This window comes from Neovison vison, chromosome 7, assembly GCF_020171115.1.
Source record: "Neovison vison isolate M4711 chromosome 7, ASM_NN_V1, whole genome shotgun sequence".
Taxonomy (NCBI): Eukaryota; Metazoa; Chordata; class Mammalia; order Carnivora; family Mustelidae; genus Neogale; species Neogale vison.
In genome coordinates, this window is record NC_058097.1 from 204,009,568 (window position 1) to 204,036,873 (window position 27,306).

The 27,306-nt window shown below is 62.1% G+C and overlaps 1 protein-coding gene across 2 annotated transcripts; it reads right to left on the reverse strand.

The window, feature by feature from the left end:
• Window positions 1-8,468: 8,468 nt before the first annotated feature.
• Window positions 8,469-10,134, reverse strand: ASCL2 (achaete-scute family bHLH transcription factor 2). 2 transcript variants are annotated; one of them, XM_044261228.1, is made up of 2 exons: window positions 9,528-10,134; window positions 8,469-8,954 (listed from the first exon to the last, which is right to left on the reverse strand). In XM_044261228.1, exon 1 carries the CDS (start codon window positions 10,132-10,134, stop codon window positions 9,550-9,552), a length of 585 nt encoding a protein of 194 aa, XP_044117163.1. In that variant the 3' UTR covers window positions 8,469-8,954; window positions 9,528-9,549. The 2 variants fall into 2 exon arrangements, with proteins under 2 accessions (XP_044117163.1, XP_044117164.1); XM_044261229.1 differs by having other exon boundaries at window positions 8,469-8,957.
• Window positions 10,135-27,306: the final 17,172 nt, after the last annotated feature.

A 27,306-nucleotide genomic window follows, 5' to 3' on the forward strand; every position in this document is an offset into this window, starting at 1 on the left:
AGCATCTATTAATTTTAACGACTCTGCCTCATTCCCGAAGGATCATGAGACTCGGAGGCAGAAACAGAAGCTCGGGGAACAGAGCAGGCCCGGGGCCTGGAGAGAAGCCACAGAACCGCACAGGCCCGCGCCTGGCCCTGGAGGGGTGCCCAGGGACCCCCGCACACAGGGCAAGGACTGCCCGCCGGCCTCAGCCCTGCAGCACCTCCCCCTCGGCAGCCACGCTCCCTGCAAATGCAGGGGATAGTCGGGCCTGGCCTTGCCCCTCTTGGGTGCCTGGGAGAGGCGGGAAGGAGCGGGGACGAAGCCGGACACAGAGTCCACACTTTGTGGCTGGACGGCCGTGGCGTTCAGGAACAAACCCGGCATCCGGTCACGGGGGCACAAAGGCGGCGGACGGTGAGGGCTCACCCCTTCCAGCGACCTGGGTGCGGTCCTACAAGTTCGTGAACACACACTCCAGGTTCGTGGATCACACTCAGTTAGAGGACATCGCTGTCCTCCAGTGCTCTCAGACCCTCCGCCCGGCTTCCAACGCAGCCCCTCGAGCGGAGCCCGGGGGCCTGAAGGGTTAGGGTGTCTCGGTCCCTGGCTCCAAGGCAAGTCCCAGAGGCTTGTCCCCCCAGCCCATTGCCCACCTCCCGGCCACACACCCCCTCCCGACCCACCTCCTCCTTCTGGACACGGAGCCACCAGGAGAAGGGGTGGCTGTGCTTGAGGGAGGCAGCGCCGGGTCAGCACCGCCAGCCCCATGGGAGAAGTGGAGGGACAGGTCACCTCTGCATTCCCGGGGGGTGTGGGCTCATCAGTCCTGGCCACCTTCCCCGCCCACCACAGGCCATCAACACCCAGCCTCTGCGGCAGCCCCGGGGCTCCCCGCCAGCCTTGTCACTCCCTGCTCCCTGGGGGAAGGGGCCCCACCCCAGCACCCCGAGGGGCAGCGGGTCTGGGAGCAGAAACCTGCTGCCTGGCTTTTCCGGAACGTTGAACACAGAGGTCATAACTCTAAGCCCAAAGGTGCCAGAGGCCCATTGCCCTTCTGTGAAATCCCCCACTGGCCACCAAAGACCAGCCTCGCCCTCCCAAGGTCCCTGCTGTGCCCCAGTGCTCCCCAGTGCTCCGTGTACCCTGGGAGCCCAGGGACATCCAACAGGCAGGGCCCAGGCGTGAGCGGGGGTTGGCCGAGATTCCCTCCTCCTGGCTGCCTGGTCTCCTCCTCCCAGTCTCCTAGAGAGGAGGCCCTTGCTGGTCCTGCCCAGCTGAGACCAGGAAGGGGTATTCCTGGAAGGCTTCCTGGGGGAGAGGGACCTGACTAGGTCCTTGAGCTTGTGTTAGCACAAAGGTGGCCTGGCAGACGTGCTGAGGGCGGTGGTGGTACGGAGACTCGTGGCCTCATACAGATGCGGAAATGGGTGTCGGGAATCCTGGCAGGGGGCCCTGGACAGTGCACCTGACCCCAGCCCAGTCTGCCAGGCTACCAGAACCCCACAGTACGCTCCTCCTGCGTATTCTCCCTGGTTCTCCTGGCCTGCCTGGCCCTACAGGCTCAGCCCTACTGGCCACGGAGGGACCAAAGGAGGGGCAGTGGGGAGAAAAGGGACCAGTCCCGTCCCTGAGAGCGGAGTGTGTGTCCTCCCTGCGAATCCTGTTCCATTCCCGACCAGCCTTGGAAGCCCATCTGACATCCAGGTCTCAGTTTCCATGTCTGTGAAATGAGCATGACCCAGGAGGGTAAACTGAGGCACTCATGGCATCCCAGCCCAGGTGAGTGAGCAGGCAATGGAAAGGTAGGGGCACCTTCCCCCACTGACAGAGCCGGGCCCCGTGGTGGGTCCCAGCCCCGTGCCCCGTGGTGGGTCCCAGCCCCGTGCCCAGCAGGAAGTGACCCCCAGCCTGCAGGCCACCACAACCCTCCCACAGAACCTGGGCTCTGGCCTGGGGCAGAAGGACCCCTGAACCCTGCAGGAGGCCGTGTGCAGCATGGAGGCCGGCTGGGAGGGGAAGCGATGGTCAGGGAGGGGCCGTGGGGCCTCCAGGCTTGCCAGGTGGGGCAGGCGGACCTGGGACGGGGAGGTGGGGAGCACAGCACAGTTCCGATCCCCAAGCTCGCGTGAGTGCATGCAAGAGCCTGGCTTTGTCTGCCCGCTGCCCAGGCCCCTTTGCAGTCCTGCCTGCTGCCCACAAAAGGCATTCAAATGAGAGACAAATATTTGAGCCGGAGACAGAGCCCAGCCCAGCCTCTTGGGGCAGCCCAGGCGGCTCCCGGGCCCTCATTTGGGCATTAATTGGATTTCACTTAGAGATTTGCATGCTATCACTGCCAGCAATGGCCGGGCCCTGGGGGCCAGCCCGGGGAGCCCCAGGGCTCACAGGCAAATGTGGGGGGGTGGTGTTGGGGCAACACCTCCTCACTACTCTTAGGACAGCTGGCAGTGGGGGAGGGGAGGTCACCAACACGGGGACTGGGTCCTGGCCTGGACCCCACACAGCACCGGGACGGGGGACGAGCAGGAAGGGCAGAACGGGTACCTCCAACAGCTCTCTGACGACGCCATCCTCCCCACGACACTGGCTCCCATCACCCCAGCAACGACACAGCTACCCCCTCCTGGGGGCCCGGCCTAGCCCTGGGGCGGGGGGTGCTCTCACGTGTCAGAGGGAACAGATGCACAGGGACCCTCCCTAGGAGGGCCTGAGGCCTGGCCTACCACGCTGTGGGCTCCCTGGGGTCCCAGAAGAAGCCCCTCATCCAAGGCCACCTGTGGAAGCTGGGCCTGTGTGTCCTCAGCACTGCCCGCCCTCCTGAGTGGCCTGTGGCCTCTTGCTGACTCAGCCACACTCTGCAGAGGGGCCTGGAGTGGGTCATGCTTCGCCCAGGGGATAGGAAGGTGTAAGTGAGGCCCTGCAGAGGGGGAGGGGGCCGCTGGGGACGGGTATTACTGGAAAACCCCTTTGTTTCTGCCTGTTTGGGGCTGGACTGTGTCCTCCCCCGAATTCATAGAGTGGAGTCCCCACCTCCAGGACCTCCTTTGGAGCTAGTCTTCATGGAGGCCAGAAGTCATCAGCTTAAGGGAGGTCCCCAGGGGGCTCCAGATCCTATAGGACCGATGTCCCTACATGAATCGTGGACCCAGGCGCACCCAGGCGCACCCAGAGGGCCCAGGGAGAGGCCAGCGGTCAACAGGCCAAGGAGCGAGGCCTCAGGATGGAGATGGTGAGCGGGACCAGGAGACGGCGAGGACGGCGAGGAGACGGGGAGGCGGTGAGTCCTGCCATGTCAGCGTCCCCAGCCCCAGCTGTGGTGTTCGACAGGCGTGCTGCCTCTCCCGCGGCCCAGGCCCCTGTCCTGCCACGGCTTTGCCAGCACCATGGTCAGATGCGTGCGCTTGGACCTGCTTGTCCCAACTGCTCACTTTGCTGCTGGCAGGCGGGCAGGCGGGCCTGGCCCAGAGCCCTGGCGTCCCCTGACCTTGTCACAGCAGGGACGCACACACACCCCCTTTGGCATGTGGCCTTGGGCAGGGGCTGCTCTGGAGGTGCCGGCAGGGTGACCCCCGTCAGCAAGCCCCTCCCTGCTTCTGGGAGCTCTGGTGACAAAGGCCCATTTCAGTATAAAGGGGGCACCGGGGTCCCAGGCTCCGTGGGGGGCCCTGCTGGAGGCCGGGTGTGCAGGCTACAGGGCGCTCCGTGGCGTTTGGCACCCCCCCCACCGGGATTGATTGGCCTCATTCATCACGGCCAGAGGCTGGGGGGCAGGGTGGGACGCATGGGGCCCCGGGAGGGGGCAGGGGTCAGGACAGGCTCTCTCTGTCACCCTCCTTTTCCTCCAGACCCAGCCGAGGAGTCTCAGGGCCCCCGGGATCCCCTCTGGAGCAGACCCGGGACTTTGCCCCTCCCCAGGTCCCCGGCCTTGGAGAGCCAGGGTGTCCGGAAGCCCGAGCTGCGCCCGGATCCCACCTGCCACTGCCTGCCGGCACGACCTTTCACACCAGCGCTCCCTGCAGAAAAGAACAACGGGGTGGGGGCCCAAGGGAGGCGTGATGGGGGCTTCGACCCAGCTCTCTGGCACCAAACCTGCAGGCCTCTGGGCACCTGTGGGCCTCGGGTCCGCCAGTGAGTCTCCCTGGGCCTGGAGGTGGGGGCAAGACTCCTTGGAGGGGTACACGGGGAACAGCAGGTCCCTCGTCTTCGAGCCTGTGGGTTCCTGGGGGGCCTGCCCCACCCCACGTCATCCCCAGAGGGCAGGGAGAGCTGCACAGCTCAGGGCTCAGGAACGCTGTCCCCTGGCCCGTCCCCAGGCTCCTGGGCGCGAAGATGAGGGTGTGGCCATGCCCACTGCCCACCGCCCTGGTGCTCCACTGCTGGGAAAGGGTGAGGACCCCTGTGGACCCTCTTCTCCCTTACCCCTCCCTGAGTCTCTCAGGGCCCGATCCTGACCAGGTTGGGATCCTTCTGTCATCCCCCCCATGTTGACTCAGGCCTCCTCCTGCTCTCTCCCAGGCCCCCCAGGAGCTCCCAAAGGGTTCCCATCCCCTACCACACAGCCAGGTCTCCCTTCCACCCCAGGACACTCCGGCCCCCCGGGACTTCTACCCTCTGCTCCTGGCCCAGCAGAGCCCCCGACTCCCCAAGGTACCCTCGAGGCTCCCCGTCTTCCTTCCATGAAAGCGTCCCCCCGTGGTCTCGCGGCCTTGGTGCTCGAGACCCTCCATGGAGGACGCTCCCTGCTCCCCGTCACGACCAGGCCCTTCACCAAGGTGTGTCCCCAGACATCTGGTGGGAACTAGACCTGGAAGCTGGGAAGACACCATCCCAGCCCTTGGGGAGGGCCCCCCGCTCCCCAGAAGCCACGCACCTGCACGGCCTCCCTGCCTCCTCCCTCCCTCCCTCCTCCCTCTCAAGGCTCCCCCCCATTACTGTGCACACACAAGGGTTGATGTCACTGAGTCCCCCCCAGGGGTGAGAGACGGGTCCTCTGGTCCAGCTCCAGCCAGGGGCTCACCACGGGTGAGCCTGCTTCCGGACCCAGCTAAGCTGCTGCCTCTCTGGGTGGAGCCCGGGGGCCGCTCCTGCCACAGCTGCTGGGCCCACTCTCCAGGGCTAAGTGCAGCATCTTGTGCTGTCTGGGGGATCTCGTTCGTTCGCGGAGCAGGACCCCAGTGCCCGCTGCCTCTCCGTGAGGCCCCACCGGCCCCAGCTCTGAGGGGCAGTACCAGGACCGGCCCCGGGGACTAGAGATCCGCAGATGTGCGGGCCTGGTGCCAGGTAGGATCCCACGTTCTCTGGCTGCTGGCTTGAAAGTCTCAATCCTTTCACCTTTGAACACGCTGTTGCTGGTGAAGGTCAGGGGGACAGAATACACGTACGTTCCTGCCATGTGAGTCGATCCCATTCCCCTGCCCAGGAACAGAGTCCCCAAGGACCCATGGCCCGCTCCTTCCCCGCGGGGCCCAGTGCGTCCATCCCTGGCCAGCGTTATGACCGACCCATCGTTCTGCTTGTGGATTAGATCCCGTGCCCCCCGCTGGGATGTAGGGTCCGTGAGGGCGGGGCTGCCCTTTGGCACGTTGTCTGTCCGAAGGTCCTTGGAAGGAGGAGGTGCCCAATGAAGCTTTTGGGATGAATGGGAGCGGGACCGGGTGGGCCGGATAAGGGAAGCCTGGGTGCCTGGACCTCTGTACTCGACCCACCACCCTCGGGACAGTCCTGGGGCAGCAGAGCCCCCGGACATCTGTTTTCTGACACGGTCAGGGCAAAGCCACTGGGCAAGTTTGGGCCACAGACACGCCCCCAAGGACAGGAAGGCAGGACTCCTTGGGGTGGCCGCTCTCGTGAGCAGACGGGAACAACGGACTGACCCCCAGTGAGAGCTCCCGGGGGGCTGGTCGTCCGGAACGTCTCGCCCCTCGTGTCGTCCCAGCCCCGCCTGGTCCAGAATGCCCTGAGTCTGACTTTGTGCGGGCACCCGAGTGAGGGTGTCCAGCTTTAACTCTGGTCCCAAAGCACCATTTCAACCCCCCATCTTATCAAGTGGGGTCCCCAAGCTAACCCCACCCTCTGGCCCCTGGTCAGGAATCAGCCCCACCCTCCAGTGGGATGCGAGGCCTGGGCTGCAGGTGCCTGGCAGAGCCCAGGAACCCTCCGGCAGACCCAGGCCCAAGTGGGGACCAGGGCTCCTGGGCTGCGGTGCTGCCCCAGGACGGCCCCTGCTGCCACGCCCTCCAGGAAGGCCAGAGCGAGGCTTAGAGACGAAGCTGCCCAGGGTTCAAATCAGATTCCCACCGTGTTCAGGCTCTGTGACGTCAGGGGCTCGGCTGCTCCGGCCCCGCAAGGTGGAGCAGTGCTCGGCCCTCGGAGAAGGACGGATGGGGACCCCCAACTGGGGCGAGCACTCAGGCCAGCACGTCCAGGGGACATGCCTGGTGTCCGGGCTGAGCGCCGGCTACAGCCCCTGCCCGGCTAGTGACCCTGTCCGGTCACTGCAGGCGTGTCTGCCCACGGAGGCGGAGTGGGGACACACCGCATCTCCTCTAAGAGCGCGTGTGAACCTGATCATCTGTCTGGTTCGGAGCCCCTCCCCCTCCCAGACAAGAAACACGGACGCAGACACTTGACACGTAACATCCGTGTGGGCATCCGTGTCTCCCATCCCGGGTGTCCCTCCTGGAACGGGACACAGAGCTGAGCAGCGGCCTCGTGCCCTCCACGGACAAGGCTGACAGAGGCCAGCAGGCCACTCAGCACGTCCCAGACCTGCCACTTGCCGTTCCAGACCTGCTGTGGGAGACCAGCCGGTATGTCCCCCCAAAGGGACCATTCACCGAGCGGGGAGCGGTTCTGGGGTTTCCCGCAGAGGCCCGCATGAAGAATTCCCAGCCCACACGGGAGGTTGGGATTTGCTTCAAAGCCATGTGGGGGCGGGAGAGGCGGGGGGGCACGGGGGCCTGGGTCCCGTGGGGACGTGGGTGATGGAGGCTTCTCTGAGACCCCATCACCAGCCGGTCTGACCACACACTCACCCACACTGCTGTGTGCCCTCATGGGAGTTCCGGCCACTTCCCGGTACAGAGACGGTGTCCAATAAGGGTTTTAGAACATTTGCATATGTTTGGACTTGTCCAGAATAACAGCAAAACGAAGGTGATAGCACTTACGGTTGGCAGAGTCTCCTAACAGCACGGGCTCAGGCCTGCGGCCGAGGGGCCGATGCTCCCAAGCTTTCCTCCCTGACCCAGGTGCGATGGTTCCCACGCTCCCCACCACCCTCTGTCCAGGCCTGTGGCCTGTCCCCAGGGTTAAGGTGAGGAATCCCAGGACCTGTGGTTCAGTGAGGTCACTGAGCAGGCAGTGGGTCCCTAGGAGAAGGGTGTGGGGTGCCCCTTCTGTCCCTTGGATGAGGCCTGGTCACTCAGCCCTGTAGCCCTGAGCCACAGCTGCTCTGGTGACTGTGGCCCAGGCTGAGCCTCCTCAGACCCGCCGACCCCATCACCATGACCCTAACCCCGTCACCATGGTGACCCCGAGCCACCTGCTGTCTGCCAACACTGGTGGCCGCACCTCCCAGGGGTTCCAACGGCTCTGACCCAACCACTCCCTTTCAAAGGATGGGGTGCCTTTAGCACCCTAAAGCAGCCTGGGGGATCCCCGCCAGCCCCACCCCACCCCTGCAATAAAAGAGAGCTTTGGGCCCAGCCAGACTTCAAAGCGCTGGAGGCCCCGGTCAAAGGTAGGGCTGAGTGATCTCCGCAGGCTCTCTTGGCTGGGGGAGCCTGGGCCAGGGGCCGGGGGTGGGGGTGGGGGTGGCAGGGGCGGTTTCCTTGTTCTTCTCAAGAAGCCATTAAACAGAGGTGGGCAGAAGCCTCAGGCCCAAGGGCGGGGGGCCTAGCACAGGGCTTTCGATCCAAGGGCCACCACTCAAATCCTCCCACAGCCTCATGGGGCAGCTCTGCTGTCACCCACCCATTCGTGTGTCGAGGGACTTGCCGAGGCCACCCAGCTGGTGGTGAGCAGCAGGGATCTGGACAAGGCAGCCCTCACCCCTGCCGCAGCTCAGACCTCCCCGGGCGCCAGACCCTCATGTCTGTGCCAGGCAGCAGCGCCCCCAGACCTCAGCCTCCCTGCTGGACAGCCACCAGCTCCCTGCCCCACAGGGTGTATTGCTTTGGGGCAGTGGTGACCAGGCTGGACCCCCAGACCTCACACCTCTGGCCCCACCCCACAGAGCAGGGGTCGGGGTACAGGGAGAGGTGACCCCACCTGCTGGGTCCCACAGTCCCACCCAGGCCCTGCCCTCACCTGGGAAATGGGGGCCTCAGGGCATGAAGAGGGCACCCCTAACACCAGATACACAGCACTGATCTATTTGTGAAGTCCACCTGCCCTAAAACAGGCTTCCCACAAAGTCTGGTCCCCAGCGGGAGCTGTCCCTCCATCCACACAGCCACTGCAAGGGGACGCCTCCCAGGGACACAGCCCCTCAGGGGCAGCGGGTGTCCAGATCTTGGCCTGGTTGGAAAATTCCAGTGGTGGGGTGGGGCGGGAGTAGACATCTTTATTGTGTTCCAAGTCTGGGGATTTTTTTTTTTTTTGGTACAAAAATAAGTCTTCATATGGCGAGTGTTCCTGGGCAGCTCAAACTAATATGCACAACAGAGAAGTTCTGTGTAGTTATAAAATCCTGTCCCCTCCAGAAACCTCCGTGGTGGTGCCCCAGCCCGATCCCAGTGGAGAACCTCCCTGGGTAGGATGGTGGGGGTCTGAGGAAGCTGCCAGCTGGGCGGGGTCAGGCGGGGACCCTTTCCACATGTGCACTTGGTCAGGCTGGACGGCACAGGCAACCTGTCGGCGGAGTCCTGGCTCGGTGTGGCTTCGCCCGCGGGGACAGTGGGCCCGAGGCGCGGGCCACCACCTGGCTCCCAGGGGGTGACTTGCTGGCCGCTCGGAGTCCAGGGCTGCTGCTGGGAGAGGAGGGGGACGGGGACGCGCATTAGTGTGGGATCTGGCCGGGCCCCACCGCCCACAAGCCAAGTCTGCAGTTTCGTTTGCTTGGTGGCTTTTAGAGCGCGAGTCCGTGGGTGCCTCGGATTCTGTCTGTGGCCCCGGCCGGGGTGGGGGCGGGGCGCGCTCTCAGAGCCGCAGTGAGTCAGGGCTCGGCACCCGCCGACTCATTTCTGCCACCCGGGCCTGGCGCGCGATTTGCAATGCAAAGTCACCCCGCCTCCCAGCGCCCTGCTCTGCCCCAGGATCCGCGCGCACTCGGGGCCTCACCCGCTAGAGGCCCCCCCACACCCCCCCACCCGTTCTGCGCAGCAGCGAGAGGAAGTTTTGCAATCCCGGACAAACAAACGCTGGTCTTGCACAGGCTTGAAAAAGTTTGAGGAAAATGAAGAGTGAGCGAAATCAAAACCGTCACCCGGGCCAGGCGCTGCGCTTGGCTGCTCCCGGGGACGCTAGCCTCGAGGCTGTCCACTCCACCCCGCCCGGCTGCCCCTGCGCCAACCCCCTAGTTCCCCGCCGCTGGAGGTTACCTCGGGGGGGCGGGCGGGGCGCTCAGTAGCCCCCTAACCAGCTGGAGAAGTCGAGCAGCTCGCGCGCCACGGGGCTGAGCGCGCCCTCGCAGCCGCTGTCGTCCGAGGAGTAGGCGGAGCGCGGCGAGCCGGGTTCCGAGCTGCCCCCGCCGCCCGGGGACGACGAAGCGCAAGAAGGCGAGCCTAGGGCGGCGGCAGGGGTCCCCGGGGGCCCGCAGGACGCGGAGGGGCGCGCGGCTGGCGCCAGCAGCCCCTCGGCCAACGCGGCACGCACTGCATCGTGCTCGGCCAGCAGGCGCTGCAGCGCGCGTATGTACTCCACCGCCGAGCGCAGCGTCTCCACCTTACTCAGCTTCTTGCTGGCGCCGCCGTGCGGCACGTGCTGCCGCAGCGCCTGGAACCCCAAGTTCACCAGCTTCACGCGGTTGCGCTCGCGTTCATTGCGCCGCGCCACGGCCGCCGCGCCACCCCCGCTCTCCGTCGCGCCCGGCCGTCGCCGCCGGCTGCAGCGCAGCAGCTCTGGGGATGTGGGTCGCCGCCGAGGGACGCAGCCGCGCGAGACGCCAGGCACGGAGGGCGCGGGCCCGGGCAGCGCGCCGCTGTCCATCGCGCCCGCATCCACTCGTCCCGCAACTCCTCCGAGCCCCCGCGCGCAGCAGGAGGAGCGGCCGGGGGCGGGGGCGGGGGCCGGTGGGAGGACGACAGAACCCCCAGGGAGGCCCTGGCACTGTGCCGCAGAGCGACTCCCCGGGGCACGCGCTCCAGGTCGTCTGGGGCCCAGGGACAGCGAGGCTCAGGAGGCCAGGAGGTGGCAGGCCGTGCGCGCCTCGGAGCGTGGGGCGCTCGTGTCCTGCGCGTGCGGCCGGACGTTCCCCAGGTGTTCCCAGCGCGGCGCAGGCGGCTTGGTTTTAAATGTATAGATAACCCTCCTCCGCGCCGCCGCCGCCTCCTTTCTCAGGCCCTCCTTCCCTCGCCTCGCCCTCCCGCCACGCTTCGCCCTCCCCCTTGCGCACACAACCTGCAAACACCAGGGCGCGAGCGCGTCCCCCACTCCATCTCCCCGGGCGGAGTCTGCAGGGCCCGGGTGGGACCTGAGCTCCCAACAGGTGCTTAGTGAGCCCCCCAAGACGCAGTTCGCAGGTCCCGTGTGCGCCCCCGCCCGACCTCCGGGCGCTGTCAGCAGGTCTTCAGTGCGACCCCGCTGCCTGAGCCGCGTCCACATGCCCCGGGTGCAACTGTCCGGTACCCGCACCCACCCACCCCCGCGCCCAGCCAGCTATCCCCAGAGCTGTGGATCATCCGCACGCGCAGCGCGCGCCGTGGGAGGGGGCGGGGCCTCGCGAAGGCTCAGCTATCCCGAAGGCGCGGGAGACCCCCGGGGGCGGCACGCGCCGAGCCCCGCCTTCTGTCCCCGCGCCACCACCCCACCCAGCCCAGCCCACCCGCTGCGTCCCAGGGGGCGGGGGCCGGGGTCTCAGCCAATCGCGGAGGGCGCGGCCTCAGGCCCGGCCCAGAGAGGAAGCTCCTAAGCCCGGCGCGTGGCTCGCGGAGCGTCGCTCACAAAGCTGGGTGCTGCCTGGCGGCTCCCCGCGAGCACACCTGCTCCGCGCCCCGCCGCCCACCGGCGTGTTCCTCTGCGGAGCTTGGGAGAGGGTGCTGCGGCCCTCTGGGCAGGACGGGATTGGAGAAGTGCTTGCGCTGGGGTGGAGAGTTCAGGTTCCTGGGGAGCCTTTCCACCAACCCCGAGCGCACACCTTCTGCCTGGGATTTCCAGGTGCCCCAGCCTTGGGGAGCCCGGAAGCTGGGGGGGGCGGTCTGGAGGTTTGCACCAGCTGCTGTGGACCCCAGCGGCGGTCAGCCTTTGCCCCGCCCCGAGGCTTCATTTCCATACGCCCTAATCCTCCCCGCCCGACCACCCCCACCCCGTTCTGCTTTCCTGGCCCCTTATGCTGCAGCCCCTCACCTTTGCTGCTGACGCGCTATCGTGGCCCTGGCTCCATCTTCCTCAGCCCCCCAGCCCTGGCTGGGGCCTCCCTCTCCCGCCCCACAGCAGAGATCGGGCCGTGGGGGAAGGTTTCAGGAAAGCTGCCTCGCCTCCCAAGACAGGAGAGAAAAAAGCGTTTCTCCCTGACAGATGGGGAGGAATGTAGGGGTCTGAGGGGCAGGGACCGCGGAAGGTGCAGAATGAACCCTCAGTGGGAGAGTTTGATCCGCCCCACTGCAGGGGAAGGCCTGCCCAGTGGCTGGGCCCTGCTGGGTTTTGCCCAAGGTGACCAGATCCTCCCGGGCGGGGTCTGCTGGGAAAGGAGTTCTGCCGGGAGCCACTTCCCATTCCTGTTGGGGAGAGGCCCTGGATTCCTCCCCAGGGAGCCCCTGGGGGCCTTGCGGTGTCCACTGGCTTCCAGTTACTCTGCAAGATCTGCTTACGAGTCTGCTTGGCCTTCCTGCCACCCTGTCCTCTGGGTGTGACCTGGTGGCTAGCACCTGCCCAAGGCCAGGTAGGGATAGGGCCCCACTGTTGCGGGAGGAAGCTGTCTCAGGGAGGACATGGACTGTGTCCAGAGTCACACCTCTGGCCTGTGGAGCAATCCAGGCAGAGATCGGGCCTGGACTCTGACTCCAGGCGGCTCAGCCTTCCCTGTGCAGGACAGGGGCCTTGGCTCCTCTCTCTGGTCAGAAACCCCCTGCCCCTCCCTCGTGGCCAGTTGGCAAACCCCAGCCAGAGATGGGTGCCACAGCAAAGGGAAAACCCCAGAATTCCGCAAACGGGCTCTTGCCAATCCTTGCCTGGGCTTGGGCTCTGCCTCAGGAGCCTGGAGACCCTCAGGTACCTGTTCCCACACAAGGGACTCATCTGGTTCCAGTGGCCGCCCCGACGATTTCGTATTTCTCAGGATTCTGTGGTGGTGTCTCTGCCAGCTGCTGTAGCTGCATTCAACTGGGGGGTCAACTTGGAGGGCAGCAGGAAGCCTGCGGGGCAGGGTCATGCTCTTCACGTGGCCCCCTTCCTGCACGTCGCGGCTGGCTCTGATTTCCCAGAGCACAACCTAAAGGGTGTGGAGCTTCTTTCTAGATGGTGCAAATGTTTTAAATGTTTGCACAACCCTGGGAATGTGCTAACCTATGAATTGCACACTTTTTTTTTTTTTTGACAGAGAGAGAGAGAGAGAGAGAGATATCACAAGCAGGCAGAGAGGCAGGTAGAGAGAGATGGAGAAGCAGGCTTCCCGCTGAGCAGAGAGCCTGATGCGGGGCTCGATCCCAGGACCCTCGGATCATGACCTGTGCCAAAGCCAAGAGTCAGACATTTAATGGACTGCAGTGCCCCGGTGCCCCAAACTATACACTGTAACTGGATGCGCTGGGTGGTATGTGGGTTCTGTCACAATAAAGCTGTCAGTAAAATTGCAAACACAAGCGTGCTGCCTTGTCAGGGATCTGCCCTCACCCTGGGACCCTCGCTGGCTGGTGGGCACTCTCCCGGGCTCTGCCCACTGTTGAAACTCCATGCCTGAGAAGTCCAGCAGGGGTCGCTAAGCCCCTTCCTCCTCCCCCAGCCCTTGGCGCCCACCATGCCCCTTTCTGTCTCTGTGAATTTGACAACTTTATGTCCCCTAATACATAGAATCCGGCAGCATTTGCCATTTTGTGCCTGGGTTCTCCCGCTCAGGATGATGATGTCCTCTAGGTCTGTCCACATTGTGGCAGGTGTCAGAATGTCCTGCTTTTTTCAGGCTTTGTATGGACAGACCACATTTTGTTTGTGCATTTGTCCATCAGTGGGCACTTGGGCAGCTTTCCCTTTGTAGCGGCTGTGAATGACGCTGCTGTGAACGTATGTGGACACATCTCTCCCAGACCCCGCAGTCCCTTGTTTTGGGGGGGTACATCCAGAAGTAGAATTGTTGATCCCATTATGATCCTCCCTTAAGCTTTCGGAGGCCCCTCCACACTGAGCTCCAGATTGGCTGTCCCAGTCCATGTTTGCACCAATGGTGCACGGCAGTTTCTGAGTAAGTTTTTTGGTAGCAGATAATGAATGTTAATTATTTTTTTTTTTTGACCATCTAAAACTGTGACAAGTGCTCTTGGCTTGTGGGCATACAAAAACAGGCAACAGACGACCTCGGGCCATAGCTTGCTGACCCCTATGCTGGATGACGGGCATGTCTCCATCTCCTAGACCACTCCATGGTCATCCCACGGGCACCTTAAAATCAACTCCCAGCAGGCTGAATTGTCTTTCCTGAGCCCATTGCTCCACCTGGTCTCCTCCCCAGCCAGTGTTCAGGCAGTGGCGTGTGAGCTCCCACCTGCTCCCTCACCCTCTGCTCTTGGTTGGCACAACCACCTTTCCAGCCACGTCCCCATCTGCCCTCAGATGCTGCCTTCACCCCCATCCTGGTCTCTGGGTTCTGGATTTGCCTCCTCCCCTCTGTCCACTGCCTCAGAGCAAGAGGGACCTTATCGAGGTGAGTGGGGTCATGCCTTGGCCCTCGGGATTAATCCAAGCCCCTTTGCACATTGCCCCCACCCAGCGGCTGGCATCCCATTCAGCTTCGATATCAAATCACTTGGAAACCTGCCCTACCCTTCCAAAGCCCCTGCTTCACAGAACCTGTCCTTCAGCATGCCTGGGTGGGGGGCATATCCAGAGGGAAATACACCCTTTTCTCCCTCTGTGCTCCCAGGACACCACCTACGTCTGGTGCCTGGTGGTGATCTGCCGAGAGGGCCTCACATCCAGCAAACAGGATCAGGAGCTGGCTGTCAGTGGGAGTGGGATGCAACCCAGAGAAGGAAGACCCTTCGGTATCCAAGGCCAGCTCTGCCTGCCTCTGGGTTCCCAGCCCTGGAGCGATGTGGTTGTGTCTGGACCCTCTGGGGTGTTCCCGATCGTGATATTGGACTGGACCTGCATGGGGGCAGCAGCAGAAATGCAGGTGACTCCATGGCCCTGGGCCTGGTGAGCAGGGGGACCACTTGCTTGTTTCATCTGGGCTCCGTACTTGTTCCACATGCAGTCTGAGGCCACTGCCCACCTCCGTCTCTGCCCCTCAGAGTTTCTGACTTCCAAGTTGTGTTCTCTGGGTCTGGTCATGAGTGCGGAGGCTGGGAGCCCAGTTGGGCCAGGCCGGCACCTTCCCCAGACACACAGCTCTGACTGTAGCCCTCACATGGGTCACTTCTGTGTGTTCGGGTCACTTGAAAGCCTGGAGCCCTCTGGAATCCAGCTTCAGGGGAAGCAGAAGCCATGGGAAATGAAATACCCCCAGACGCTGAAGCTTCGGGTCCACAGGTCTGGCATGGATGCCCCAGCCAGGGTCCTCCAGAGACGCCACAGGAGGAGACCGAAGGAGGTTCAGGTTACAAACAGGTTCGAAGGCTCAGGAAGCCCGGGATGCCCCAGTGTCTGCTGCCTGCAAGCCGGGGACCGCAGGGGACAGGTGGGGTGATTCAGTCTGAGCCCATCGACCTCCACCCCAGGGTGCTGCAACTATGAGACACCCCACAGGACCCGCTCTGGTCCAGACACTCTTCCTTCCTTCCCCCACTGTGGAGCAGCGGTCCCATGTCCCCGTGGCAACAGGGTCAGCCCCTCCACCCCGCCAACACTGGACCTCCCTTCTCTGCCTGCTGGTTCGGGGGCGCCGGGTCCCCGAATGGCCAGGCGGCAGTCTGGCTTCCTGTTCGCGGGAGTCATGGCCGTGTCTCTGACGGAAGCCTCCTCCCTCTGCCACCGAGACCTCAGAGCTCAAGGTCGTGGGGGCGGGAAGCGAAGGTTCGGCTAGTGGGGCACTAGGGGTGAGAGTGAGGGTGCCCCGGCCATTTCCACCCCCCGATTCCTGGGCCCATGAATCCCGGCTCTGGAAGCCACGGCCCCAAACGTGGGACGCTCACTCAGAGCACATAGGGCCTTCGGGGGACACCGTCCCGGTGCTGCAGAGTACGGCCCCCTCCCTGGGGCTGGAACCAGCCTTCAAAAGGCCCTTCCGCTGTCCTGTCAGCTGCTGCAGGGGGGTGGGCCACGGTGAGACCGGTGAGACCCGTGAGCGTGGACCCACGGCCCCACCTCGTTCGCCGTGGAGCGAGCTCCTGCTCTGCCGGTGGGACGTGGGGATGGCCAACGGGGCATCCTGGAAGTCGTTTTGGTGGAGTCCACCCGTGGGGGAGGCAAATCTGTATCCCGAATGCGTGTCTATTCCAGTAGGAACAGAGCCCAGCCCTTCCCACGACAGAGGCCGTCCGGGGCTGTCAGCCTGCCAGCAGGTGGCTGGCTGGTCACTCCAGGAAGGGCTCCAGGTGAGGGTTCGTGTGGGCGTCCGCCGCTGGCACACAGGGCACACAGTGGGGGCCAGAGCTGGAAGGGCCTTGGGGCGTGACGTCCTCGCTGCTGAGCCGCACGTGGCCTCCCCCTCTGCCAGCACGGCCACTTTAGGCCGGAGCCCAGGGAACAGTGGCCGGGGTGGCTGGGGAAGGGGCTGCCTGGTACCCCCAGAACGGGCCATCTACCCGCCTGATGATGAAAGACCGCTGGCGACCTCCCCCCGTGGTAGGCATTCACACGGGGCACAGATAGCCACATCTTACCTGTCCACACACCTCTTCCCCAAATTCCCATGTCATCATTTTCCCGGTCACGGTCCTTCCGAGTCCCTGACCGTCCAGCCGAACCCCTGGCCGCAGCCACGAACCAGCATGTAATATCACGTCTGGCCGTTTCTCCTTCGGAGCACGGTGCGCCAGCAAGTGCATGACCCAAGTCCTGCCCCCTGGGGACTCCCCTCCACCACATTCTCCGGGGACGTCAGGGGAGGGGCTGGAGAGTGACAGCTGTCCACGCCGGGTGGCAGCTCCTGAGCACGGGGCAGACCCATCGGACAGCCGGGCCCGAGCCTCCTCTCCCCGTCAGCTGACTGGAGGAGCTGACCCCAAGGCCACAGGCCAGGCTGGGAAAGAGAAAAGAGGGGGCCCCTGCCCCAGGATCAGCAGCTCTTGTGGCGTGTAGCAGGGCTGGGCCATGGGCATTTGGGCCACATGTTCATGGGACTTACTCATGCCTCCAGGGCCTGTACGGACCTGACCACGCACACACCCCTGCCACGGGAAGACGGCCTGGTGGCTCAGACCACACACCGACTGTGAGGCCCAGTCCAGGCGGCACGGTGACTCGGGGCCTGAAGCCAAGGGTCTGGTCTCTATGAAGGTCCAGAGCTGTTTCTCAGAGGACAGAGGTCACCTGGGGCAGACGGCAGCATCCTGCCCCAAACCCCAGAGGCCGGTGCAGGGGGTTCCCCACAGTACCTCTGTCCACACCGACACTGCTGGCGCCATGGGCTGTGCTGGGTCCCACGGCCTGGACCTGCCACAGAGCCGTCTCTTGTTCTGGCCCCAGTGAGCAACTCTGGGGGTCACCCTGTGAACGGGCTGGAGCAATGCCCCCATAAGGGGTGTCCGCAGAGGCCCACTAGGCTCGAGCCCACAATTTGTCCTTCATCTTAGGGGACGTATCTAGACATGCCCCACACCCTGGGCCTCCAGGAATGTTCCTGAGGTAGAAGGCCCTGGACCCCTGTTGGATTTATCTCCCGGTCTCTGGCCCGGGTCTCACCACGAGGTCAGGATGGCGGCTGCTTCTTGCCCACAGTGTCCGCTGGTATCACGGCCGTGCAGCAGCGCAGGGACAGGGCTGGTGACTGGATCCCTGGTGCTCAGTTCCAACCCAGGCCTGTGTCTGTCTGAGGTGGGGCCTGGATGGGGCTGGAGGAGAAGGCGTCAGGTCAGCAGCCACCTTCCAGGGGCAGGGACGTCACAGGCTCCGTTCCTGAGACCATGTGTGGTGCGGTGGCTGCCGCGGGAGTCCCCCCTGCAGGGCCTGATGGTAACCCGTCGTCCTGCGCCCCCAGGACCCGCCTGGCCTCCGCACAGGCCCGGCCGGCGAGGGCCGTGGGGCTGTGGTGGGAGCCGTAGCTCCGCGCCCTTCACATCCCGGGGAGGCTCCAGCCTCCGCACCGCCCCCCGAGGGACGCGGGATTGCCCGACAGGACCCCCTTCCTGGGGACAGGCGGCTCTGCACGGGGCCCTTCCCGCCCGCACAGCCGTCCCTCCGCGGTCAGGGAACCGGTGCGGGACCCTGCCGGCTGCCGGGGCTTCGGCTCCTGTTACACTCTGGGGAGCCGGAGAGGCCGCCGCAGGGTGGGGTCGGGACCCCCGGCCCCCGTGCGAGGTGGCCCTGGGCTAGAGCTGCGTGGACGGCCCGGCCTGCACCAGCCCCACCGCGCCTGGTGGGGACAGGGACGTTCGAGGCCTCTGGGAATCGGGGTCGGTTCAGAGCAGGGTCCCGCGGTCCCCAAAGTCTACAAGCCACCCCCCCCGGGGCACAGTCACCCTGGTCAACGCTGCAAGCCCTTTGGGGAAGGCGGGGAGACGGTGACCAGCAGGGCCCCGGGGTCCTCCCTCCAAGCGAGGGGTTGGGGTCCATGAACTGTCTGGAGCCTCGGAGCTGAGCGGGGTGGGGGGCCGTGTGTCTCTGTGCGCGGGGCTCGGGGGGAGGTTTGCTGGCTGCACCCTCGTAGAGGTGGGCTACGGATCCCGGGGCCCCGGTCGACTTCCCTGCTGGGAATGCCGAGACCCACCAGCCGTCCGCGGGTCTCTGCAGCCGCACGGGGCCGCCAGCCGCCTGCTCTCGGCCGTCTGTCCCGCGGGCCACGTCCAGCCTGCGTGGGCGGCTGAGCGCCCTGCCAGGCCCCCGCCCCCGGGATCCAGCTGCTCTCACGGGGTCTACCTTCCAGGTCAGAGGCTGCCGTCCCCCGCAGAGAAGAGTGACCTCGGACGCCCGCAGGCCTGCATGAGGGGGTCCCCTCGGTCATGGTGTGACAGGCATGTCCGGGTCCCCTCTCCGATTTACTCCCCGTGGTTCTGAGGAAACTCATGTCTTCTGACCCTTGCAGCGTGGGGGTGAGCACATCTCAGAGAGCAGACCCGCTCAACCTCCCTAAGCCTTTGGCCAGGGGAGGTCACGCCCTCCAACCCCGGGGTCAGGCCATCTTTAGGTCCTGGTTTCATCCACCCGAACAGTGAGATCCCTTCCTCACCCCTCAAGCTGCAATGTTAAATACCGAATCCCCGCTGCCGAGGCCAAGCTGCACGTGAGGTCCCTTCCAGCACCGTCCCCCACCCTCCCACAGGTGTCCCCCAACGTCTGTCTGCATGCATTAGGTGTCCCCGGCCAGGCCTCGGGAGTGCGGCGCGCCTTCTCCTGAGTCATACCCCGTGCCTCACCTTCAGGGCCTGCTGGGACTTGCGTCTGGTTCTGGATCTAGAAGCAAAGAGGGGCAGTGGGCGTGGGTCCTGCGGAGAGCCAGCAAGCCCCTGGGGTAGGGGTGGGGAGGCCCCTGCCCACCGGGGGCGGGGGGGACTCTTCCACAGAAGAGAAGCCTCGTGGAAGAGGGTGCGGGATCCCCCTTCCCCAGGGTTGTCCCACTCATCCCCAGCCCAACCCTGAGGACTCCCGCCCACGCGGCCAGCACCCCCCAGTCCGCAGCAGACCCCCTGAGAGGCTGGGGGTTCCTTCTACGTTGCAGTTCAGCCCTTCACGGGAGGAGGGTCCGCCTCGGACTCGGAGCTGCACCGCCCTGTGGCTGGCGGGAACCGGCCCTCCGTCAGGGCAGGGCACACACGCGGGCTCCTGCCTCACGTCTGCGGCACTGAAGCTGGGAATTCCGATTCCCCAGCTCTCCCTTTTCCAGCAGCATCAGGAGCAGCCCGCCGACATCACGGTGGTCTTTGGTGTTCCACAAAGTTCCGAGCAGTCGGGCTCCCGGCTTCCTGTGGGCGGCTGGTTAGGAGGATGCGGGCTTCTGTGCGTCTCTACGGCCCAGGCACGCCTGGGCTCTCCTCATGGGCTTTGCTCTTGACAACGGATTCATTCACGTCCTCAAATCTGTCCAATCAGCCTGGACGGCCCGTTCCAGAAACCCCAGAGCCAACTCAGAGGACTCACCCTTAACATCCTTTTCCTCTAGGTTCACCCTTGGTGCAAAAATCTCCATTAGTCAGGGTCCTGCAGGGAAGAGAACCACTGGGAGGGATCTGTCCATCTATAGGTAGGTAGATAGACACATCGTCACCATAGATCCTACAGGTAAAATGAACACGATAATGTTATGAACCTTGATGCCGAGCAGGTCAGCAATGTAGATGAAACAGATGAATTCTTTAAAAGACACAAACCACAAAGACTCATTCAAGAAAAATTAAGTAACAGAATAGCCCCATGTGCATGTAGTAAATTAAATTTATAGTAAAAGGAAAACCTCCTATAGAGAAAACTCCAGGCCCAGAGGGCCTGACTGGTAAATTCTTTCAAATATTTAAGGAACACATAAAACCAGGTATACATAAACTCATCTAGAACAGTTAAAAATGCTGGAAAACTTCCCAGCTCATTCCATGAGGCAGGCATTACCGTGCAACCGAAGTCAGACAAATGCAACACAAGACAAGGGAACCATAGGCTGAGATCCTTCAGGGACATGGATGCGAAATTCCTGAGAAAAACCTTAGCAAATGAAACCCAACAATGCACAAGTGGGGTGTATTCAAGGAATGCAAGTCAGTATAACACTCAGAAAATCCACTCAACAAATTGGCAAGATTAACTTTTAAGAGGAAAACCGCATCATTATCTCAATAGATACAGAAAAACCGTCTGACAAAATCTAATAGTCATTCACGATTTTCAATATCCCAGCAAAGTAGGAATGGAAAGAACTTTTCTCAGCCTGATGGAGGACATCCGGCTTAATGCTGAGAGGCTGGATGCCCTCCTTCTGGGACAGGGACCAGACAGGGATGTCTCTTCTCAAACTTCTGTTTAACTTCATTCTGTAGGTTGCAGCCAGTGCAATAAGACAAGAAAAAGAACCAAAAGACATCCGGAATAGAAAGAGAGAGCCAACCATTTTTACTCACAGAAAACGTGATCACCTATGAAGAAAATCTAACTAAAACAGGGTCCCAGATAAAACGAGCTCAGCGAGGTTGCAAGTTACAAGACCAGTACAGGCGACGAGTTGCATTGCATTACGCTGGCGAAGAACAATTGGGAAATGAAAAGGCCACTAACGGTCACATCGAAACTATTAGATACATGGGTATAAATATGGCAAAAGCCATTCAAAACCGTACACCGAGATCTACCAAGCCCTGATGAGAGAAATTATAAAAGGCTTAAATACATGGAGAGAGACACGGTTTTCATGGATTGGAAGATCCATGCTAAGGTACTAGTTTTCTCCAAGCTGTTCATACATCCGACACAATCCCGATTCAACCCCCACCAGGCTGTTTTGTGGAGACTCAGGACCGACAAACTGAGTTTTAAAAACCACGATGTTCTGTGTGCACATTTATTTTTACTCCTCAACGGATACACTGTTTTATCTACGGACGTTTGAGGAGGGTATTGTGTTGGGATGGAGCCATCACAATTGGGGTCATTAAATTAATGGGACATTTTTCATTTAACGGCTTTCCTGTTCACAGAAAGGCTTTCCTGAACACAGAAAGCATTTTGAGTGTGGAATACAGCGTCCTGGCGTTTGCCTCCAAGCTGCCCACCCTCTTGTCTTCAGTGCTTGGGCTTGCTTTCTATCAGGCTTCCTTCTGAGTCCTTATGTCAGACAAGCAAGTCCTTCTTTGCTGTTATTTGTGTCAAGCTGACTGTCCTACTCGTGGGTCTCTGCTCCTGACGAGTGGCGCGGAATAAGGACGTCAAGCGTTTCAAACTCCCAGCTGACAATGCACTTGGGATTGCGCTGGACGTCTCGGTCAATTCGGGGAAGATGAGCCCCATTGCCGTCTGAAGGCATCCCCGCATGAGATGTCTGTCTATTTACGGCAAACAACGTCTACCACGGTCCTCGTATGAGTCTGGGGTTTTCCACAGGGAGGCCTGAAATATTCCTGTTCCATTAATTTCTAGATACCCCCAGTTCTGTTATGATGGTCAGCGACATCTTGCGTGTGTCTTACTGTATTTTCTCATTGTGATCGCCGGCCTGTGAGCAGCTACCTGGTGTCCCCGCACCTTCCGCACCTCTCGGTGCCCCCGCCAAGATTTGTTTCTCTGCTCTGAGAATATTGTGGGAAAAGCGGGTGTTTCTGTGGCAAATATTCTAGATGTTCTGAGGCCCAGTGTTTCTGAAATGATCTTTATTCTCCCTTCACATTTAATAATAGTTAGAGCCCTGAACAATCCTCTACGCCGAGTTATCTTCTGTGCTTTCGGAATATAATTCTTCGACCATATCATTCTTGGAGGACATTATGACTCTAATTCTTATCTTGTTGGTGGTCTGCGGGTTACCCTGGAACGTTCCAGAACGTTGGCATTTGCGATTGTCACTAGGACGCATTTGGGTCCTTCCTCATCTGTCCTCTGGGCTCCCAAGAGCCCTTGTCTTTCTCTGACGCTGCGGCACTGCCTTCCTTCCTTCCTCAAGCGTCCCCTCCTCTCCTCTCTCGCCCCTGGGTGACCGCCCTCGTCCGGTCAGCCTCCCTGCGCTCGTCTCCCCACTCCTGTCCGCTTCCTGAACTGCCCCGGAGCCCCGCGTGCGATGGCTCACCTCACTGCTGCGGCGTCCCTGTGGTGACGTGCCTCCGCGGTGGGTCACTCAGCAGCCCTATTCCCATACCTACTGCTGGCGCCTGGCTCCCGGGATATACCCTCCCATCCCCTCTTCATGTTGCGAACACCGCTTCTTGCATTTGCGGGTTTCTGTCGGGATTCCTTGACCCTCTTGGCCCAGCTGCGCCCGTAGTTCTGCTCCAAATGCTGCATGAGAGTCAGATTGTGGCTTCTCTGTTCTGAGAGTCTGCCTGGGAACTCGTGTTCCTACTGAAATGACACTACTCCACTGGGTGACACGTGTGGGGGAGAGCTGACGCCTGGCCTGGTCTGGGTCCCCCAGGCGGTCCAAGAACAGGGGCGGGACTTGTGTTTCTTTCTCTTTTATTTACTTACAACACACCCGTTTGTTCCCTTCCTCTGAGACAGTCAGGCAGGGGAGAAGAGGCTGGGGGACGGGGCAGGAGTGAAGGAGAGAGACGCACCAGCAAGGTCAGGAGATTGCTTAGTGGAGAGAGGGACGAACGGGGTGTGTGTGTTGAGGATGATGGAAGCCAGTGTCACGGAGAAAGGAGTGACAAATATGGAATGGGGACGCTAGTACAGACCCTACAGAGTTGGGCTGGAATCAGAGGAATCGCTGTCAGGTCGTGATTTTTAACGTAGAAAGATGGACAAACAGAGAGCGAGCTGTCAATGTGTGCGAGAGAATTCCCGGCTGAACAACCCAGGAGAGCCGATGCCCAGGCGGCACGGAGCGTCCCCAGCCTCCGGATCTTGGCTTTTATTTATTTTTATTTATTTTATTTTTTCGGCTTTGCCCATGTATTTATTAGCATGTGTACACACACACACACACACACATAATGATAAATTACACGCTGTATATAAATCACTATATTCCCAACATAAGTAAATATGTATTACTTTATACAATTTTTAAAAAAATTGATTAATGTATTGATTTCTTTTATTTATTTTCAGTGTAACAGTATTCATTGTTTTTGCACCACACCCAGTGCTCCATGCAAGCCGTGCCCTCTCCAATACCCACCACCTGGTACCCCGACCTCCCACCCCCCGCCTCTTCAAACCCCTCAGATTGTTTTTCAGAGTCCACAGTCTCTCATGGTTCACCTCCCCTTCAACATGGACGGGACTGGAAGAGATGATGCTGAGTGAAATAAGTCGGATCTTGGCTTTTAAACACCACTCTCCTCTAGAAGAACCCAGAGCTTCCTGGGGCCATGGCCGATTCCAGGGCTGAGGAAGGGAACATCCAGTAGGAACCCGGAATGCTTGTAGCGGAAAGTAAGAAAGCTGTTCCAAAAGTTGCGGGGTATCAAAACAACGTGGGAGCCAGCTTGCAGGGGCTCCTACCAGCCCTATCTGGGACAGTTTTAGCATCAGAATCAATGACAGTAGCACATCACAACTGCATAAAACAGTGATTCAGGAGTCCGCCCTGAAATCGGTGTGTTTGCTCATGGAGGAGGAAGAGGGGAGGAAAGCAAGCTCACTCGCTCGCTCTCTCTCGCAGTAGAACTGCAGCTAACAAACGCAAGAGGAACGGTGAGATTGGAAAGTGGCCCTTCGGCAACCATCATGCTAACCATTCTTTGAGGTTTCAGTCACATGGTGTCAGAGTCTGTCCCCACAAAATGCAAATGACAAAAGCAACATATTAACTTTCCACTTTGGAGAAACAGGCAACCAGGTGCTCAGAGTTGGCACCGCCAGGTCTCCCTCTGTTGGCTGGGACGGGAACGAGCACCACACTCCCCTTCCGCTGTGAACACGCAGGACACGGGGCGCGCGTGCGGCCACTATTTTCTGCCGTGGACAGCAGGCCGTGTGTGATCCGTGGAACAGAGTAGTGAGCCCTGACATTTCTCCACTGAGCCCGGAGGTCTCATGGACGTGGGGAGGGGGAGATCAGGGTCTGGGACGGTGAGGCAAGTGGAATTTATAGGCAGGTCCCCGGAGAGAGAAGGGACAGAGAGAAAGGGGGGGTGTGTGCATGCTTGAGCGCGCGCGCGCACACACACACACACACACACTCTGGCAGACCTTCCCTCCGATCTGACCCCCTCTAGTGGGCAGAGCTGGGCACTGGCTCATGGCCAGCTCCAGTTTATACCTGCGGCCCCACCTCCAGGGCTGTCCAGACAGAGGAGCAGGAGGTAATAGACCCAAGGCAGGGCAGGGGTGCAGACGTCAGAAGCCTTCTGGACGTAGCCCTGAGCCAGAGAAGCCAGCGTCAGAAGGACCAACCCTGTAGGTCAAATGTGCCAGGAGAGGAATACTGCAGCGTTCCACTTAGGTGAGGTCCTCACAGGCCAGAGACTCATGGGGACAGAGAGTGGACAGCAGGCACCGGAGCCAGGGAAGGGCTGGGGGTCGGCATCTCAGGGGGACAGAGAGTGGACGGAGGGCGCCGGGGCCAGGGGAGGGACGGGGGTCAGTGTCTCAGGGTTAAGATGTGCAATGTTATGTGGTGCATTTGGTGCGGCCCTCTGAGAAGCAAGCCGTCTGGAGGACCCGTTGGGACATGTCAGTCCTGGGCTGGGACACAGGGATCAGGGCTCTGGCTCCAGAAGGACTTAGGAGAAGGCGTCATCTGGAGAAACCCACTGACTCTCCCGCGAGCAGCAGGAAGGACCGCGTGGCTGGAGAGTCCCTTGATACTTAAAGCCGCTGGGTTTGATGAAATGACCCAAGGAGCAGAGCGAGAAGAGAAAGGGGCCTGGTTAGAGCCCAGGGACCCCAGCATTTCCGCATCCGAGACAGTGGGGGGCCAACAGGAGCCTGGGAGCAGCCCCTCTACAAGGCCTCCCAGGGTCCCCAGTGATGAGGGCCGCTGTGCAAGGGCCAGCGTGAGGACAGAACGGTGTCTGTTGGGTTTGGGAGCATGGGGGGGGGGCAGCAGCCCGACGGCGGTTCCCAACAAGAGGAGAGGAGAGCACTAGCCAGGCCTCCGTCACACCCCGGGGACCCCACGCACAACTCGGAACCTGGGATTTTGTTTCCTAGGCTGCGGTGTAGACCGTCCGTCCCTCAGTCAGCCCGGGCCGCCCCTGCCCACCACCGGCAGGGGAGGCAGCAGAGCCCGGCGTACCCCGTGGTTCTCGGAGAGGCCTCCGCGCACAGGCAGGCACGGCCGCCACCGTGTCCTTCTGAGGCTCACGCCTGCCACCCGACCCACGTCCCCCGAGCCACGCCCCACACCCCACGACGTGGTAGGGAGGGGACTCCGGGAAATACACGGAAGGCGACACCATGCCCCCCGCCACGGCCCTCCCTCTGCCCCTCGGCTGCTTCTCTTTCCACAAGCCAGCGTTATTGAGGTGGGAGTCGCCTGCTGTGAAACTCCCTCTTCCAAAGTTCTCCGGCTTTTGGTATCTGCAGAGTCAGCAGCCGCGGCCTCTCCTTGCTGCTTAACACGGTCTGCGCCGCGCAAGGAGACCGCTGGTCCCTGGGTGGCCGCTCCCCCTTCGGCCCTGGCCCCGGCCGCCGCACCCCTGCTCTCTGTGTCCCGCGGGCCTTTTCCATCCAACCTCCACATAAAGATAAAGGGAAACTGGTCTCCCACCTGGGGGGACGCAGCTGAGGCCGCACGACAGGAACACGCGCCCCTGGGAGAGGGCCCACCCCTCGTACCGCGGAGGCCCACCCCACGGCCGCACCTCAGGCTTCCAGGCCCGAGACGGGACGAGAGCCGGGCACGTCTGTGCTGAGTCGTCGGAGTGGAGAGCACGGGAGCGCACACAGACCCTGTGGTGTCCTGGCCGATAAGGGGGGACGGGGCCCACGGCGGTGGGTCGTGGGCTCCCAGCCGCGTCGGAAGCACCTTCCCCCACCCCATCGCTTGATCCCTCCGTCTGCCCAGACGCTCAGCTGCTCGCGGCTCCTGGCCTCGTGAGAGGACCCGAGCCTCCTTCCTGGCAGGTCTGGGGCCACGGCTGCGATGTTTGGTTCTAGTCATAGGAGAGAGGAGTCTGAGGTGCCCCGGGGCATGGGCTGGCGTTCCAGACACCCTCCTGCTCAGCCCCGTTGTGTAATACGCCTCTCCCTGTGACAAGATCTGCTCCCCAGCCCGTGCCGTGAGCCCCTCTCCGCCTGCCCTTCCTCCAGCCTGGGGATCCCGACGCGGCCTGGTGGCTGGCTCAGCTTCCAGTTCGTGGGCTCCCCGTGTGGCCTCCAGTGGGAGCTGGGACACGTGGACAAGGGGAGCCTGGGGTTGGGGGCAGGAGGGCGCGATCTCAGCCGTGAGGCCCCATATGGTAGCAGCAACCACAGCCGCTCCCTCCCGGACTCCGCAGCCACAGAGCAGAGCCATGAGGGAGCCACGAGGACAAACGTGGATCCAGAGTGGACCCCGCACCCTGGGGGACGCTCTCCCTACCCCGCAAAGCTTTGTCCCTCGTCAGCGGTCCCAGTGGGGTCTTCAAGAGGCCACGTTGCCTCCTACGGGGCCAGCTGCACAGGGTGACTGACAAGTCTCATGTGCAGGGACCCGTTGCCCCAGCCCACGGCCTGTGGCGCGAGCTCCCTGGTCAGAAAGAAAGTTCCGTGGGACGCCGTGGTTACAGAGAAAGCGCTCTGTCAGCCTGTGGGTGCGCTCTGGGCAGGAGCGTCATGGCTGGGGAGCGTGGATGCGTGCTCAGAGTCGGGATCTATCCTGGGGAGGCCGGAGTCGTGACCGTGCCCGGACGGAGGCCATGCAGGGAAGCAGTGGGCCCCCCGCATGGTACTGCCCCTGCAGAGTAGGAGTCCCCGTGCATAACCTCTGTCGCAGCGGCCATGTACAGTCCCTTCACTTGTGAACCCACCTGCCAATGACAGCGGCAGGGAGGGAGGCTGGCCGCCGCCACAGAGGGCCATCCCGTCCACCTGGTACCTGAGCTGCTCCTCGGCCACAGAGGTCTCCCCATCACAGGTGTCTCCCCATTCTGGGACCTTTTGCAGAAGTCAACCGCACGCCTCCTCCCCACAGCTCCTGCTACCGATTTTCCAGCCGCGTTCCTTCCAAGTCCTGGACCGTCCGCCGAACTGTTTGCAGCTGGCGGTGAATCTGGGAGACCCGTTGTCTGGCCTCTCCATCCAGGTGACAGGGAGCAACCAGAGCACTGGGCCAATTTCTGCCAG